This window comes from Lissotriton helveticus, chromosome 7, assembly GCF_964261635.1.
Source record: "Lissotriton helveticus chromosome 7, aLisHel1.1, whole genome shotgun sequence".
Classification (NCBI taxonomy): Eukaryota; Metazoa; Chordata; class Amphibia; order Caudata; family Salamandridae; genus Lissotriton; species Lissotriton helveticus.
In genome coordinates, this window is record NC_136068.1 from 302,681,752 (window position 1) to 302,695,269 (window position 13,518).

General features: G+C 42.2%; 1 protein-coding gene across 1 annotated transcript in view; it reads left to right on the forward strand.

Annotated features, from left to right (window-relative positions):
- The window catches only part of DLGAP4 (DLG associated protein 4), a 543,333-nt gene that overhangs the window by 240,767 nt on the left and 289,048 nt on the right, over positions 1 to 13,518 (forward strand). The window contains exon 3 of the mRNA XM_078652094.1: positions 6,561 to 6,772. Within this exon, the coding sequence (XP_078508220.1) occupies positions 6,561 to 6,772 (212 nt within the window). The remainder of the gene's footprint in view (positions 1 to 6,560; positions 6,773 to 13,518) is intronic.

Here is a 13,518-nt window from a genome sequence, read left to right on the forward strand (position 1 = left end):
GTGTAAGAAAAGAAGGATCCTGCAAAGACTCTTTAATCCAATCAGATTCAGAAACCACGTCCTTTGCTAAAACTAGTCCATCCAAAAGATTAACTACTACTTCTTTATCATCAAGGACAGGAGAAAACTTCAAAGAACTTGAAGGACACCTAGACAAAAAATCTGCCGTGAAGTTCTTTCCACCAGGGATATGCCTCATGACAAAATTAAAGTCATAAAGCTTAGAAAGAAGACGACTCAATCTAGGACTAGCATTCCTTAAACCCTTGTCATTCCAAATAAAAATCAATGGCTTATGATCTGAAACTAATACAAACTCGCGACCCCAAACATATGTGGAAAAATGTCTTACTCCCCAAACGCAAGCTAAAGCTTCTTTTTCGATGGTACTATAATTTCTTTCAGAAGAGGAAAGTTGACGGGAAGCAAAGGCAACAACATTTTCAATCCCACCATCAGCTTGACTCAGAACAGCACCTAAACCAGTATTACTAGCATCTACTGTAATGAATGAGAGAGAGTTCCCATCAAACGGTTTAAGAGCCGGGGCATGTATGATCAATTCCTTTAAGGAATCAAAAGCCACTCTATGTACTTCATCCCACACAAATTTGACATTATTCCTAGTAAGCGACCTCAAAGGCTCACTAACATGTGCAAAATTCTGTACGAATCTGGAATAAAATTCACTCAAACCCAAAAATGATCTTAATTGATCTTTGTTAATGGGTTGAGTGCAATCACGAATGCCTTGTAAAAGATCATGTTTTGGAGCAATGCCTTTGTGAGAAATGGTATGACCAAGATATTCAACCTCACTAAGGAGAAATTTGCACTTCTGTTTTTTAACAGTCATGCCATGCTCACTTAAAATACCAATAACTTGATCAAGTTTGATGAGATGCTCTTCCACAGTGTTAGTAGAGATCAAAATGTCATCTTGGTAGGCTAAGACGTCACGAACTTCCCCAAATAACTGAAACATTAGTTTCTGAAAAACTGAGGCCGCTGAGGCAAGACCAAAAGGTAACCTCAGATATCTAAAAAGACCAAAAGGAGTGTTGAAAGCAGTTAAGTCTTTAGATTCTTCACACAACTCTATCTGGTGATAGGCTGCTCGTAGGTCTATGGTAGAGAAAACCTTTGTACCTCTAAGCTGAGCCAACATATCTTGAATACGGGGGAGAGGAAAACAATCTACCTGAATATTCTTGTTTAGAGCTCTTAGGTCTACACATAGCCTGAGTTCATCACAGTTCTTCTTAAGTGCGACTACAATTGGAGAAACCCACAACGAAGAGTTGATGTTTTCAATGACTCCCTCTTTACTCAGTTGTTGAAGATGAGCCTTCAGTCTTTCCATAATGCTTAGAGGGACATGTCTTACCTTATGAATTATTGGAACAGCATCAGGCTTCAAAATAATTTTATGTTCATAGCCCTTAACTGAACCAAGATTGTCAGAAAAAACATTGTTGTATTTATTTATGATACTTTCTAGAGAAAGTTCTTCAGTAACCAGAGCATTAATATTGATGGAACGGTCTAAAGAAATGGGATTTCTGGTACCAGGTCTTAACACTAAAGGGAATTTACCTTGATCTCTCCAACCCAAGACATTATAACCTTTTTTTGAAACGTAGATTTTGGCCTCAATAGAACGGTCTTCAAAGGTTAAACTGTCATTAAAGAAACCCAATAAATCAATGACTTTGCCATTAAATGCAACTGTACGTATATCGGGAGGTAGGAGTAAATTTTCGTCCCAATGTTTAAGAAACAAGAAATCCGCAATGATGGTAATAGGGGATCCTGAATCTACAGTGACCTTAACAAGAATCTGACCAATTTTAAGATCACATAATGGATCATAAATAGATGAATCTTCATGATCATCTATCATGTCTACAGACAACAATATTTTTTTTACAATCTGTTCTTCACATGTATTAGAATTATCAGGATCCGAGACCTCAAGGTACATTGTCTTGGATTTAAACTTGCAGACTGTAGCAAAATGACCAATCTTTTTACAATTAGTACATTGTTTTTTTAAGGCAGGACAAGAAGTTGAATTAGCAAGGTGTAACTTTGATCCACATCTATAACAAATGGGAAGTTTATCAGACTTTTTCCATTCAAGTTTTGGAGGTTGACTACGTTGAGAATTCTTTGAGGAAGTAGATTTTACTAAATCTACATGTGTAGGTTTATTATTGCCTAACTCTTTGGAAGCAAAAGCAGATCTTTCTATACCTCTAGCTAATTCCAAAGTTTCTTGCAAGGGAGGGTTACGACAACATAAAATTCTTTCTTGAACTTTGTTATCAAAACAATTTACAACAATTTGATCCCTGAGATACTGATCAATAGGGCCTTCAAATTCACAAGTTGCAGCCAAAATTCTCAACTCAGCTAAAAATATATCAATTTTTCATACTCCCTTTGTTTGCGTGTGTAAAATCTGTGTCTTTCGACAATTACGCTAGGCTCATCCTTAAAATATTTTTCTAAACGAGCGATAGCCTCAGTGTACTCATCCCAATCATCTGAGGGAGGTCTAATGACAGGGGGTTGGTGATCAAAGATTCTTTGACCGTCAGCACCCAAGGCACTATATAACATTGCATTTTTCCTAGTAGCAGAAAATTTCACAGCATCAATGGCAATTATATAGCTATTAAAGGCTTTAAACCAATGTGACCATTTTATTTTAGGTGTACCTGGTTCTGGAAGAAAGGAAGAAGGAAGAACTGCAGTCTGTTGAGCCATCCTGAATTAATAAATGAAAAGATTAAAATAAAATTTAAAATTATATGCTAACTGTAGTACATATGCAAAATTAATTCAATTAGCTGTGTGTATCAATGTAATTATCTAATATCAGCTGTGTGTATCAGCGCTGAAGATACACGTTGTAAATATCTAATATCAGCTGTGTGTATCAGCGCTGAAGATACACGTTGTAAATATCTAACATCAGCTGTGTGTGTCAGCGTAGACAAAACACGTATTGTTAAGTATGTAGTTTCAGCTGTGTGTGTCAGCGTAGGAGACACACGAGTATTTTCTTATTATAAGATATGACGTACGTAGTATTGAATATGCAAAGCGAGCTGTGTGTATCAGCGTAGAGGATACACAAGTGAGTTCAAAAGGGTAGTATTATAGTTGAAGCTGAAATAAAATTGTTAAAGTACCTTGTGTTTTCGCGTTGCGGAAGATCGTGATAAGATGTTGACGGTATCTAAGCAACTGCAAAATGGCCGCTACGTTGTGCGTACGTGATGATGTGTTCCTTGACGTCAGGTCGAGATGACGCGCTTTGTTATGGAACAGGATGATGAACGCTGAAGAGAAGAAATGCAGCGCGCGTCTTCCTCGCGCTGAGCAAACCGTCAAAGAAAATGCAATGGCGATTTTCAAACAGCGAGCGAATTCTATAAGGTAGAAGGCACAGTGTATTGAAATGAATTTGTGGAAATTTTGAGAAAATAAGTAAAGTAAGTAAAAGTTAAAATGGGAAATCGATGTTTTCAGCAAAACTAGCAAGAAAATGAAAAATAAGCTGCAGGGTCTGCCGCAGGTGCAATCAAAGGCACATTTCAAGTGGGGAACAGTTAGGTTATCAGCCGCTGAGTATAAATGAAAAGTGGATAAGTAAAGAATAATTGAAACAGGCGCTGGTGCAATCAGAACACAATAGTAAGAAATAATCAGGCGCTGGTGCAATCAGATCACAAAAGGGAAGTGATGGTTGTTTTGCTGGTTGGATATATTATTGTCTGTTTGTAATAAGTAAAGTTATATTGAGAAAATAACTGAAATACCATATGAAATAATGGGCAGCCGCTGGTGCAATCAAGACACAGTGGGAAGTACAGGCGCTGGTGCAATCAAATCACAAGTAAGAGGGAAAAGACTTACTTTAAATGAAGTTAGCGTTGTTTCTTGAAATTATTCAATTTGAAGTAAATTGATGGAAGACTTAGATCCATGAAGGAAGGTAGAGAAATTGAAGAAACAAGGATGGGCGCTGGAATCTGATGAAATCTGAATAAAATTAAAATCTTGAGCGTAGGTTCGTGGATAATGCTGACTTGACCACCTCGTCGCCAATTTATGTTGTATCCAATGAATGACAGAAGAAGGAGGTAAACTTAGATATTAAGTTTAATCAAGAGTTTCAAGTACAGCATAAGATCCATCAGAGTGCACATCCAACAAGCTCCAGTCTTCAACTGAAGATCAGGAGCAGAACATTCCACCATAACCTAGCAACCAAATGCTAGGATGCAAAACATAGGAATAGCAATAGCAATAGTTTATTCAATCTATCAAAATAGACCATAAAAGTACAAAGAAAGGAAAAATATGACAATAAAACAAATAGATGACCATATAATTTCCAGTACGTTATAAAAATGCTTCATAAAATGATGATGATTTTGTGTCATAGCCCAATCTATTATTTCTTGTAAATTAGGGGTCTGGCGTCTATGAACTGAATCGCTAAAGGCATTTAGATCCTTACCCATTCCCGGCTCTACTCTTTTGGACATAGCCGGCACATTATTTTATTTTGTAAAATATGGGATATGGTATAAGCCATGTACCAGTTCAAGACTTTTATATGCTGTATAATTAGTGGTTTAAACATAACATAATATTGTTTTCCTTTTTCATTGTAAACATTGTATCTAGTTTCAAATAAATATTGATGATCTTAAGAGAAACGTAGGTAGGTAGGACTGTATAGTGGACCCCTAATTGAGGTTTTTGTTTTTTCTCCCTTCCTTCAGATCTTACCTCCAAATGTAAAACTATTACTAGGATGTCTTAGAAAGGGGTGCGATGAAAGATTTAATATAATCATTTTATGGAGCATTTTATAACGTACAGGAATGTATATCATCTATCCATTTTATTGTAATATTTTTCCTTTCTTTGTACTTTTATGGTCTATTTTAATAGAGCAAATAAAATGTATTCTGATGATGAACAGGATAGAAGAAGAAAAAGAAAGTGGTCATTTTCAGCAGTAGATTATTGGAAATATTTACTAAGATTTTATGGCGTGTGTGCATCACGAAAGTGATGCAAATCGGTGCCATTTTATTCTGATTTACTTCCCAGCGCTAAACGTGTTTAGCACTTTGATTACATGAAAGTACCACGAAGCAGCACATAGTGCTGCTTTGCATTACTTAGCGTCAAGGGGGTGTGCCGCGGATGCTACATAGGTGTTCCCATGCAACCACCCAATGTTTCTGATGTAAACCTTATTTACTAAATAAAGTAGACAGAGTTTAGCATCAGAAAACTGTCCCCTTTTGAAGAAGGCGCAAATAAGGAGAAATGCTTTCCTTTCTCTTTCCTTTTCTGACTTTGTATGCGTGCTGCACCTAACAGCAGACTTACAAAGAGGGAAAAGGGTTAAAGTTAGTCTAACAATTCATAGACAGTGAGGCAACAATAGCAACAAGACAATAAGATGAAAAAAATTATTGAGCCTTCAGTGTTGGAGCTGTATCCTTCCTTAATATGTGGAGTTAGATAAACAGCGCAGCCAACGTGTTTCACCCCCAACAGGGCTTCATCAGGGCCAAATTGATCACACTTAATTCACCAAAGGGTTTGGCACAACGTCTTTCGAGAGCACAAGTGGCAAATTAATAACCACTCCTTGTAACCGAAAAAATCACATCTACCTTCTCGACGTGATTTGACCACTGCGTGGTCCTAAGTTTCAGGGACAAACAATCAAATCCCATCAAGGAGTAATGACCAGTCTGTCCTACTCCGTCGTCCTAATATCCCTCGAGTCAGGGGGATGGAGTTTGTTACACTAGCCATCAAGCTCCTTGGCCGATGTAACAAACAAAAGCTTGCTGTCTCACATATCTTGCAAAACATCTATACAACTTTTTTGTTTGGTTCCGGGGCCTATAATGTGCCCCAATCCGACCCAGGGCAGGTCCTTGATGCTGGTTCATAGCTCACTGTGCTATATTAGAAGGAAGGTATCATATGAGCTGCAGATAACAAAAATGAATATGCTTTGAAGCAGGCACATTAAGCCTCTGTACAATTCTATGAATGAAAAGTGTGACTAGGCAAAACACAAACTCCTCCAGAAAGTGCAGTATCCACCAGAAGTATCTTACCATTATTATTATCCCTCGAAAATTGTTAGGTACACAAGTATCTCTTCAGCAGGTGCATTCAGCCCATAAGATATTTTAAAATGCAGCGTCTCTGTGACAAATTGAGTAAGTAAGAACATGTGATTTACTGACACATTTGACAATGTTGCCAAAATGTTTGTGGCAGAGTGTTATAAAAATAAATGTATACGTTGATTGGCAGACCCTGCTTTTCATGACTCCACCTCTCCTGACTCTGCGCACATTCCGCGGTCACATTTTGACTCCTAATTTATGGGTTCCCAGAGTGAATGTTTTCCATTGACTGCACTGTTAACCATATATTTTCTCCCAATAAATCCTGATTTCTTGTGAGTAGATTTAATGATGGCGCACCTCTTCTATGTTTTTTAGGTGCCATCGGGGGACTGGAATAACACGTTAATTCAGGACAGCGAAATACCATGCCGGCGAATGCGGAGCGGCAGCTACATCAAAGCCATGGGGGACGATGACAGTGAGGACTCGGAGGGCAGTCCCAAGCCATCTCCAAAGACCGCAGCACGAAGGCAGAGTTACCTCAAAGCCACACAGCAGTCCCTGGGCGAGCAGAGTATCACCCACAGGTAAAAACCTCACTGAGTCCACATTGGGGAATATGAATCACTAACTTAAGTTGGAATTTTATGTAAATTGTCTGCTAGATAATAAAAAAATTGAAAGTAAAAAAAAAGATATATATATATATATATATTTATATATATATATATATATATATATATATATATATATATATATATATATATATATATATATATATATATACCTATATATATATATACCTATATATATATATATATATATATATATATATATATATATATATATATTACCTACTGGCGATAGCCAGTAGGTATATATAGTTAGGATTTTTTCTCTATGGGATTTCTGAAAATTCTATGTCTAATAACTTTGGCGTTTGTGGACGGAATTGGCTGAAATTTTCAGGAAAATGGCACATTTTGTTTCTGAGCAGCCCCTGAAAATTTGGGGGGGTTTCGTTAAGGGGGGCCGAGAAAAAAGGGGGGTCCCAAAACGTGTTTTTAACATTGAGTTTTCCATAGGGTGGTTGGCCTCACTTTTAGCTCGAACGGCTGAATGGATTTCCACAAAACTTGGCAAAATTGTAGGGACTGGTAGCCCGATGTGCCTTTGCTATGTCTCAAGATATATGCTCCAGTGGTTTTTACGAAAATTAACTTTGAAAAATATATATTGGGCTACATTGGGCTATATATATGTTGGAGCCCAAATGTAGCCCAATGTAGCCCAATGTAGCCCAAAGATGGCCACCAGAGACAAAAGAGCCCAAATGTAGCCCAAATATCAGCCAGATGTAGCCCAACTATAGCCCAGTGACAGAATGTCCCAGAGTGTTCTAAAGAACAACCAGAGCGCTAACAGTCTTACTTATGACAAAAGTATGGCACACCTGAAGTCATCTTGATTGGAATAAAGAGTTAACACTTAAAACATTTAATTTGCAAAGTAACAAAATGAGGGGGTTCATTTTGCCATAGAAATGTTATATATATATATATATATATATATATATTATGTATATATAGTTAGGATTTTTTCTCTATGGGATTTCTGAAAATTCTATGTCTAATAACTTTGGCGTTTGTGGACGGAATTGGCTGAAATTTTCAGGAAAATGGCACATTTCGTTTCTGAGCAGCCCCTGAAAATTTGGGGGGGTTTCGTTAAGGGGGGGCCGAGAAAAAAGGGGGGTCCCAAAACGTGTTTTTAACATTGAGTTTTCCATAGGGCGGTTGGCCTCACTTTTAGCTCGAACGGCTGAATGGATTTCCACAAAACTTGGCAAAATTGTAGGGACTGGTAGCCCAATGTGCCTTTGCTATGTCTCAAGATATATGCTCCAGTGGTTTTTACGAAAATTAACTTTGAAAAATATATATTGGGCTACATTGGGCTATATATATGTTGGAGCCCAAATGTAGCCCAATGTAGCCCAATGTAGCCCAAAGATGGCCACCAGAGACAAAAGAGCCCAAATATAGCCCAAATATCAGCCATATGTAGCCCAACTATAGCCCAGTGACAGAATGTCCCAGAGTGTTCTAAAGAACAACTAGAGCGCTAACAGTCTTACTTATGACAAAAGTATGGCACACCTGAAGTCATCTTGATTGGAATAAAGTGTTAACACTTAAAACATTTAATTTGCAAAGGAACAAAATGAGGGGGTTCATTTTGCCATAGAATTGTTATATATATATATATATATATATGTATATATATATATATATATATATATATTACCTACTGGCGGTCGCCAGTAGGTATATATAGTTAGGATTTTTTCTCTATGGGTTTTTTGAAAATTCTATGTCTAATAACTTTGGCGTTTGTGGACGGAATTGGCTGAAATTTTCAGGAAAATGGCACATTTTGTTTCTGAGCAGCCCCTGAAAATTTTGGGGGGGTTCGTCAAGGGGGGGCCGAGAAAAAAGGGGGGTCCCAAAACGCGTTTTTCCCATGTTAATTTCCATAGGGCGGTTGGCCTCACTTTTAGCCCGAACGGCTGAATGGATTTGCACGAAACTTGGCAAAATTGTAGGGACTGGTAGCCCGATGTGCCTTTTGTAGGTCTCAATATATGTGCTGCAGTGGATTTTGAGAAATTAACGTTTAAAAAAAGATATATATCTGTAACAGCGGACTGGGCAGCGGCCCAGGACGCGGACTTTTCGCGCAACGGAGCTTTGTGAAGCGAAGCTGATTGGTTCTCCGGCGTCTGTCAACATTCCAAACAGTCTGTAGCGGCCGCCATCTTGTCTCTCGGTAGGATCGAGAGACAAGAAGAGGCCAAAGCGAAGGGGCAAATGACCATAAGGGGGCATAGTACATTGTTGCTGACCCCCTAGGTTTGATGTGGAGGTTTTAAAAGGGCCCCGCGGGGCAAAAAAAAATAAAAATAATAATAATCGAACAGCTGAATGGATTTGCACGAAACTTGGCAAAATTGTAGGGACTGGTAGCCCGATGTGCCTTTGCTAGATCTCAATATATGTGCTCCAGTGGATTTTGAGAAATTAACGTTCAAAAAAAGATATATATCTGTAACACCGCACCGCTTCGCGTACTTTTCGCGTTACGGAGCTTTGCGAAGCGAAGCTGATTGGCTCTCCGGTGTCTGTAAACATTCCAAACAGTCCGTAGCGGCCGCCATCTTGTCTCTCGGTAGGATCGAACAGCTGAATGGATTTGCACGAAACTTGGCAAAATTGTAGGGACTGGTAGCCCGATGTGCCTTTGCTAGGTCTCAATATATGTGCTTCAGTGCATTTTGAGAAATTAACGTTCAAAAACAAGATATATATCTGTAACAGCGCTCCGCTTCGCGGAGATAAAATTATATGTGTATTACCTAGCTGTTGCTAACACTAGTTAGCGACGGCTAGTAGAAGATAGCGACCATCTTGGGCCCCACTTTGCATGTGAGTGATATTTATCACTAATGACATGCAAAGTGGGCATGCCAAGATGTTAGCGACTGGAAACAGTCGCTAACATCGCTATCTCCTATTATCAACTTTTGGAAATATTCGAGATAAGCGCGAATATCTCCAAAAGCTACCACCTGCCCTGAGCAGTTCTTAGCCATGTTATCCAATGGGAGGTGGATAACATGGCTAAGAGCATTAGCTCGGTAATGCATGAATATCGCTGAGTTTTCAGCGATATTAATGCATTGCGGTCGTTTTTTATCGTATTTCCGATAAACCTTGATAATAGCAAGGTTTATCTGCGATAATTTCTGACGGTAAAAAAATCGTTGCTAAGCATCGTTAGGGATAAATATCGCTTAACTTTGGTAATATGCCCCAACGTCTGTTAACGTTCGATTCGAAGGAAATCAGGAAGTGTTGAAAAACATTGTCTGCGCCTTCTTGTCTTTTTTCAAATGCCACACTTTTGTCGTGCACGGCAGCCATTTTAGATGCCTTGACCAGACCCACTCTGTGCACGCTGTCGATCCTTAGCATGGCTCCCCACCCTTGCAAGCATCTCCCCCAGGCAGTGGTCACCCCCGCTCTCTGTCTTATGCATGGGTAATAAACCTCCCCCCATCTGCGCTGCTCTTCCCTGAGAATCACACCCTGTGCCCGCCCGACACCTCCCTTTCGCCCTATTCACTACCGCACCCTCTGACACTCCTTTTCCTCTGTGTCCGATTGTCCAGGCTGGTCCTAGGGTATCAGCTAGCCCTGCAGATGTAGTTTATGGCCACAGCTGTAAAGAATCACCCCTCTTCAAAGGAGTTATAGTAGATCAAGGCCCACACTGGATGAGATCCGTCACAGCAGAAGCGTTGCTATTATCTGAAAACCATCCTGTATTGTGATTGGGGAGGGGACCGAGCCTGAAGCGGAAGATTCCAGGGATGACTCTTTGTACATCAAAGTTTTTACAATTATGTGTCACATTAAATATATATAGCACTCCGACAAAGTAGTAAGATTATAAAACTTTAATAATTTATAAATATATACAAGAAAACAAAAATAGTAATAACATATAAACATTTTTAGGGAAAAACAACGAAGTAGTGGTCGGCTGTGCGAATAGTCCCAACGCAGCACAACGTCCAGATTTCCGGCGTGGGGCGTCGCGGGGGGTGGGTCATCAGTAGCAAACTGTTGTGCGAATAGTTCCAAGGCAGCAGAACGCGCCGAAATCTAGATGACACGAAAGTGATGTCTAGTAAGTTGCCACCCAGCAAATAACGGCATGGGGCGTCGCGGGGGGTGGGTCATCAGTAGCAAACTGTTGCGCGAATAGTTCCAAGGCAGCAGAACGATGGCACCAAGGTGATGTCCAGTAAGTTGCCGCACTGGTTTTGGTATCCTACAATGCTGCTCCGAATAACGGCGTGGGGCGCCCCGGGGGAGGCGGCGTGAACGGGCCTCTCCAGGTGGAGTCTCGTCTGCTGTAGTGGGGCGCCCCTTTACCGTTTCAGTTGCCATTCCGTCCGTTTTTGGTCCACTGTGTCAAAAGCCGCAATTCAGCTGAGTTGCGCCCACTCTTGCGGTGCAGCGATAGGCGGCTGTCACAGGACTCTCAAAATGGCGGCAGGCTGTTTCCTTTTTGGGCCTGGTCCACTGAAATGGCCCTGGGACACCTTGGAAATCGGACGCTTGTCTGCTAGGTCTTGGACCCCATTCTCGAAAGCGTCCCCTCCGCCTTGAGAATTCATCAAAAGTTTTGGGGGCTCCGACTCCTGCAGGCTTCTGGTGGGGAGCGGCTGCCATGATTGCTCGCGGAATGACCACGACTGAGCTACGAGATGGTGGTGCTCTCATGCTGACGCCAGCTTCAGTCTGAAACATCCAGAAACAAGGTGCGGCTTTCATCGTTTGGGGAAAAAAAAAAGTTTTCATCCAATGAAAAGTGTTGTTTTTAGGTCACATGATCAAGCCTTCCATCATTAGGAAACCAAAAGTAAAATGAACCAATGAAAAGTTTTATAAACAAGTCACATGACCTGTTATGCGGCATAGGGTGTAAAATGCGGAGAAAATACGTTGGCACGTGAGGCGGCGTCAGTAGCGGACCGATGTGCGAATAGGCCGAAGGCAATACAACGTGCCAAGATCCGGATGGCACCGAGGTGGTGTCCAGCAAGTTGCAGCACTGGTGTGGCCATCCTACAATGCTGAAAGTCGGCGTGGGGCGCCCCGTTGGCCTGTGAGTTTGCGTCAGTAGCGGACCGATGTGCGAATAGGCCGAAGGCAGCACAACGCGCCAAGATCCGGATGGCACCGAGGTGGTGTCTAGTAAGTTGCCGCACTGGTGTGGCCATCCAACAATGCTGAAAGTCGGCGTGGGGAGCCCCGTTGGCCTGTGAGTTTGCGTCAGTAGCGGACCGATGTGCGAATAGGCCGAAGGCAGCACAACGCGCCAAGATCCGGATGGCACCGAGGTGGTGTCTAGTAAGTTGCCGCACTGGTGTGGCCATCCTACAATGCTGAAAGTCGGCGTGGGGCGCCCCGTTGGCCTGTGAGATGGCGTCAGTAGCGGACCGATGTGTGAATGGGGCCGAAGGCAGCGCAACAATATTTTCGGAATAGAAGACACCACTAGGCGCTGAGATGCCAAGATCCGGATGGCACCGAGGTGGTGTGTAGCAAGTTGCCGCACTGGTGTGGCCATCCTACAATGCTGAAAGTCGGCGTGGGGCGCCCCGTTGGCCTGTGAGTTTGCGTCAGTAGCGGACCGATGTGCGAATAGGCCGAAGGCAGCACAACGCGCCAAGATCCGGATGGCACCGAGGTGGTGTCTAGTAAGTTGTCGCACTTCTGTGGCCATCCTACAATGTTGAAAGTCGGCGTGGGGCGCCCCGTTGGCCTGTGAGATGGTGTCAGTAGCGGACTGATGTGTGAATGGGGCCAAAGGCAGCGCAACAATATTTTCTACTATATTTCCGGAGTAGAAGACACCACAAGGCGCTGAGATGCCAAGATCCGGATGGCACCGAGGTGGTGTGTAGCAAGTTGCCGCACTGGTGTGGCCATCCTACAATGCTGAAAGTCGGCGTGGGGCGCCCCGTTGGCCTGTGAGTTTGCGTCAGTAGCGGACCGATGTGCGAATAGGCCGAAGGCAGCACAATGCGCCAAGATCCGGATGGCACCGAGGTGGTGTCTAGTAAGTTGTCGCACTTCTGTGGCCATCCTACAATGTTGAAAGTCGGCGTGGGGCGCCCCGTTGGCCTGTGAGATGGTGTCAGTAGCGGACTGATGTGTGAATGGGGCCAAAGGCAGCGCAACAATATTTTCTGATTTGAAGACACCACAAGGCGCTGAGATGCCAAGATCCGGATGGCACCGAGGTGGTGTCTAGCAAGTTGTGGCACTGGTGTGGCCATCGTACAATGGTAAAAGTCGGCGTGGGGCGCCCTGTTGGCCTGTGAGATGGTGTCAGTAGCGGACTGATGTGTGAATGGGGCCAAAGGCAGCGCAACAATATTTTCTACTATATTTTCGGAGTAGAAGACACCACAAGGCGCTGAGATGCCAAGATCCGGATGGCACCGAGGTGATGTCTAAGTTGCGGACCGATGTGCGAATGGGGCCAAAGGTAGCGTAACAAGATTTTCTGTATGGAAGATACCACTAGGCGTTGAGATGCCAAGATTCGGATGGCACCGAGGTGATGTCTAGCAAGTTGTGCCACTGGTGTGGCCATCGTACAATGGTAAAAGTCGGCGTGGGGCGCCCTATTGGCCTGTGAGATGGTGTCAGTAGCGGACTGATGTGCGAATGGGGCCAAAGGCAGCGCAACAATA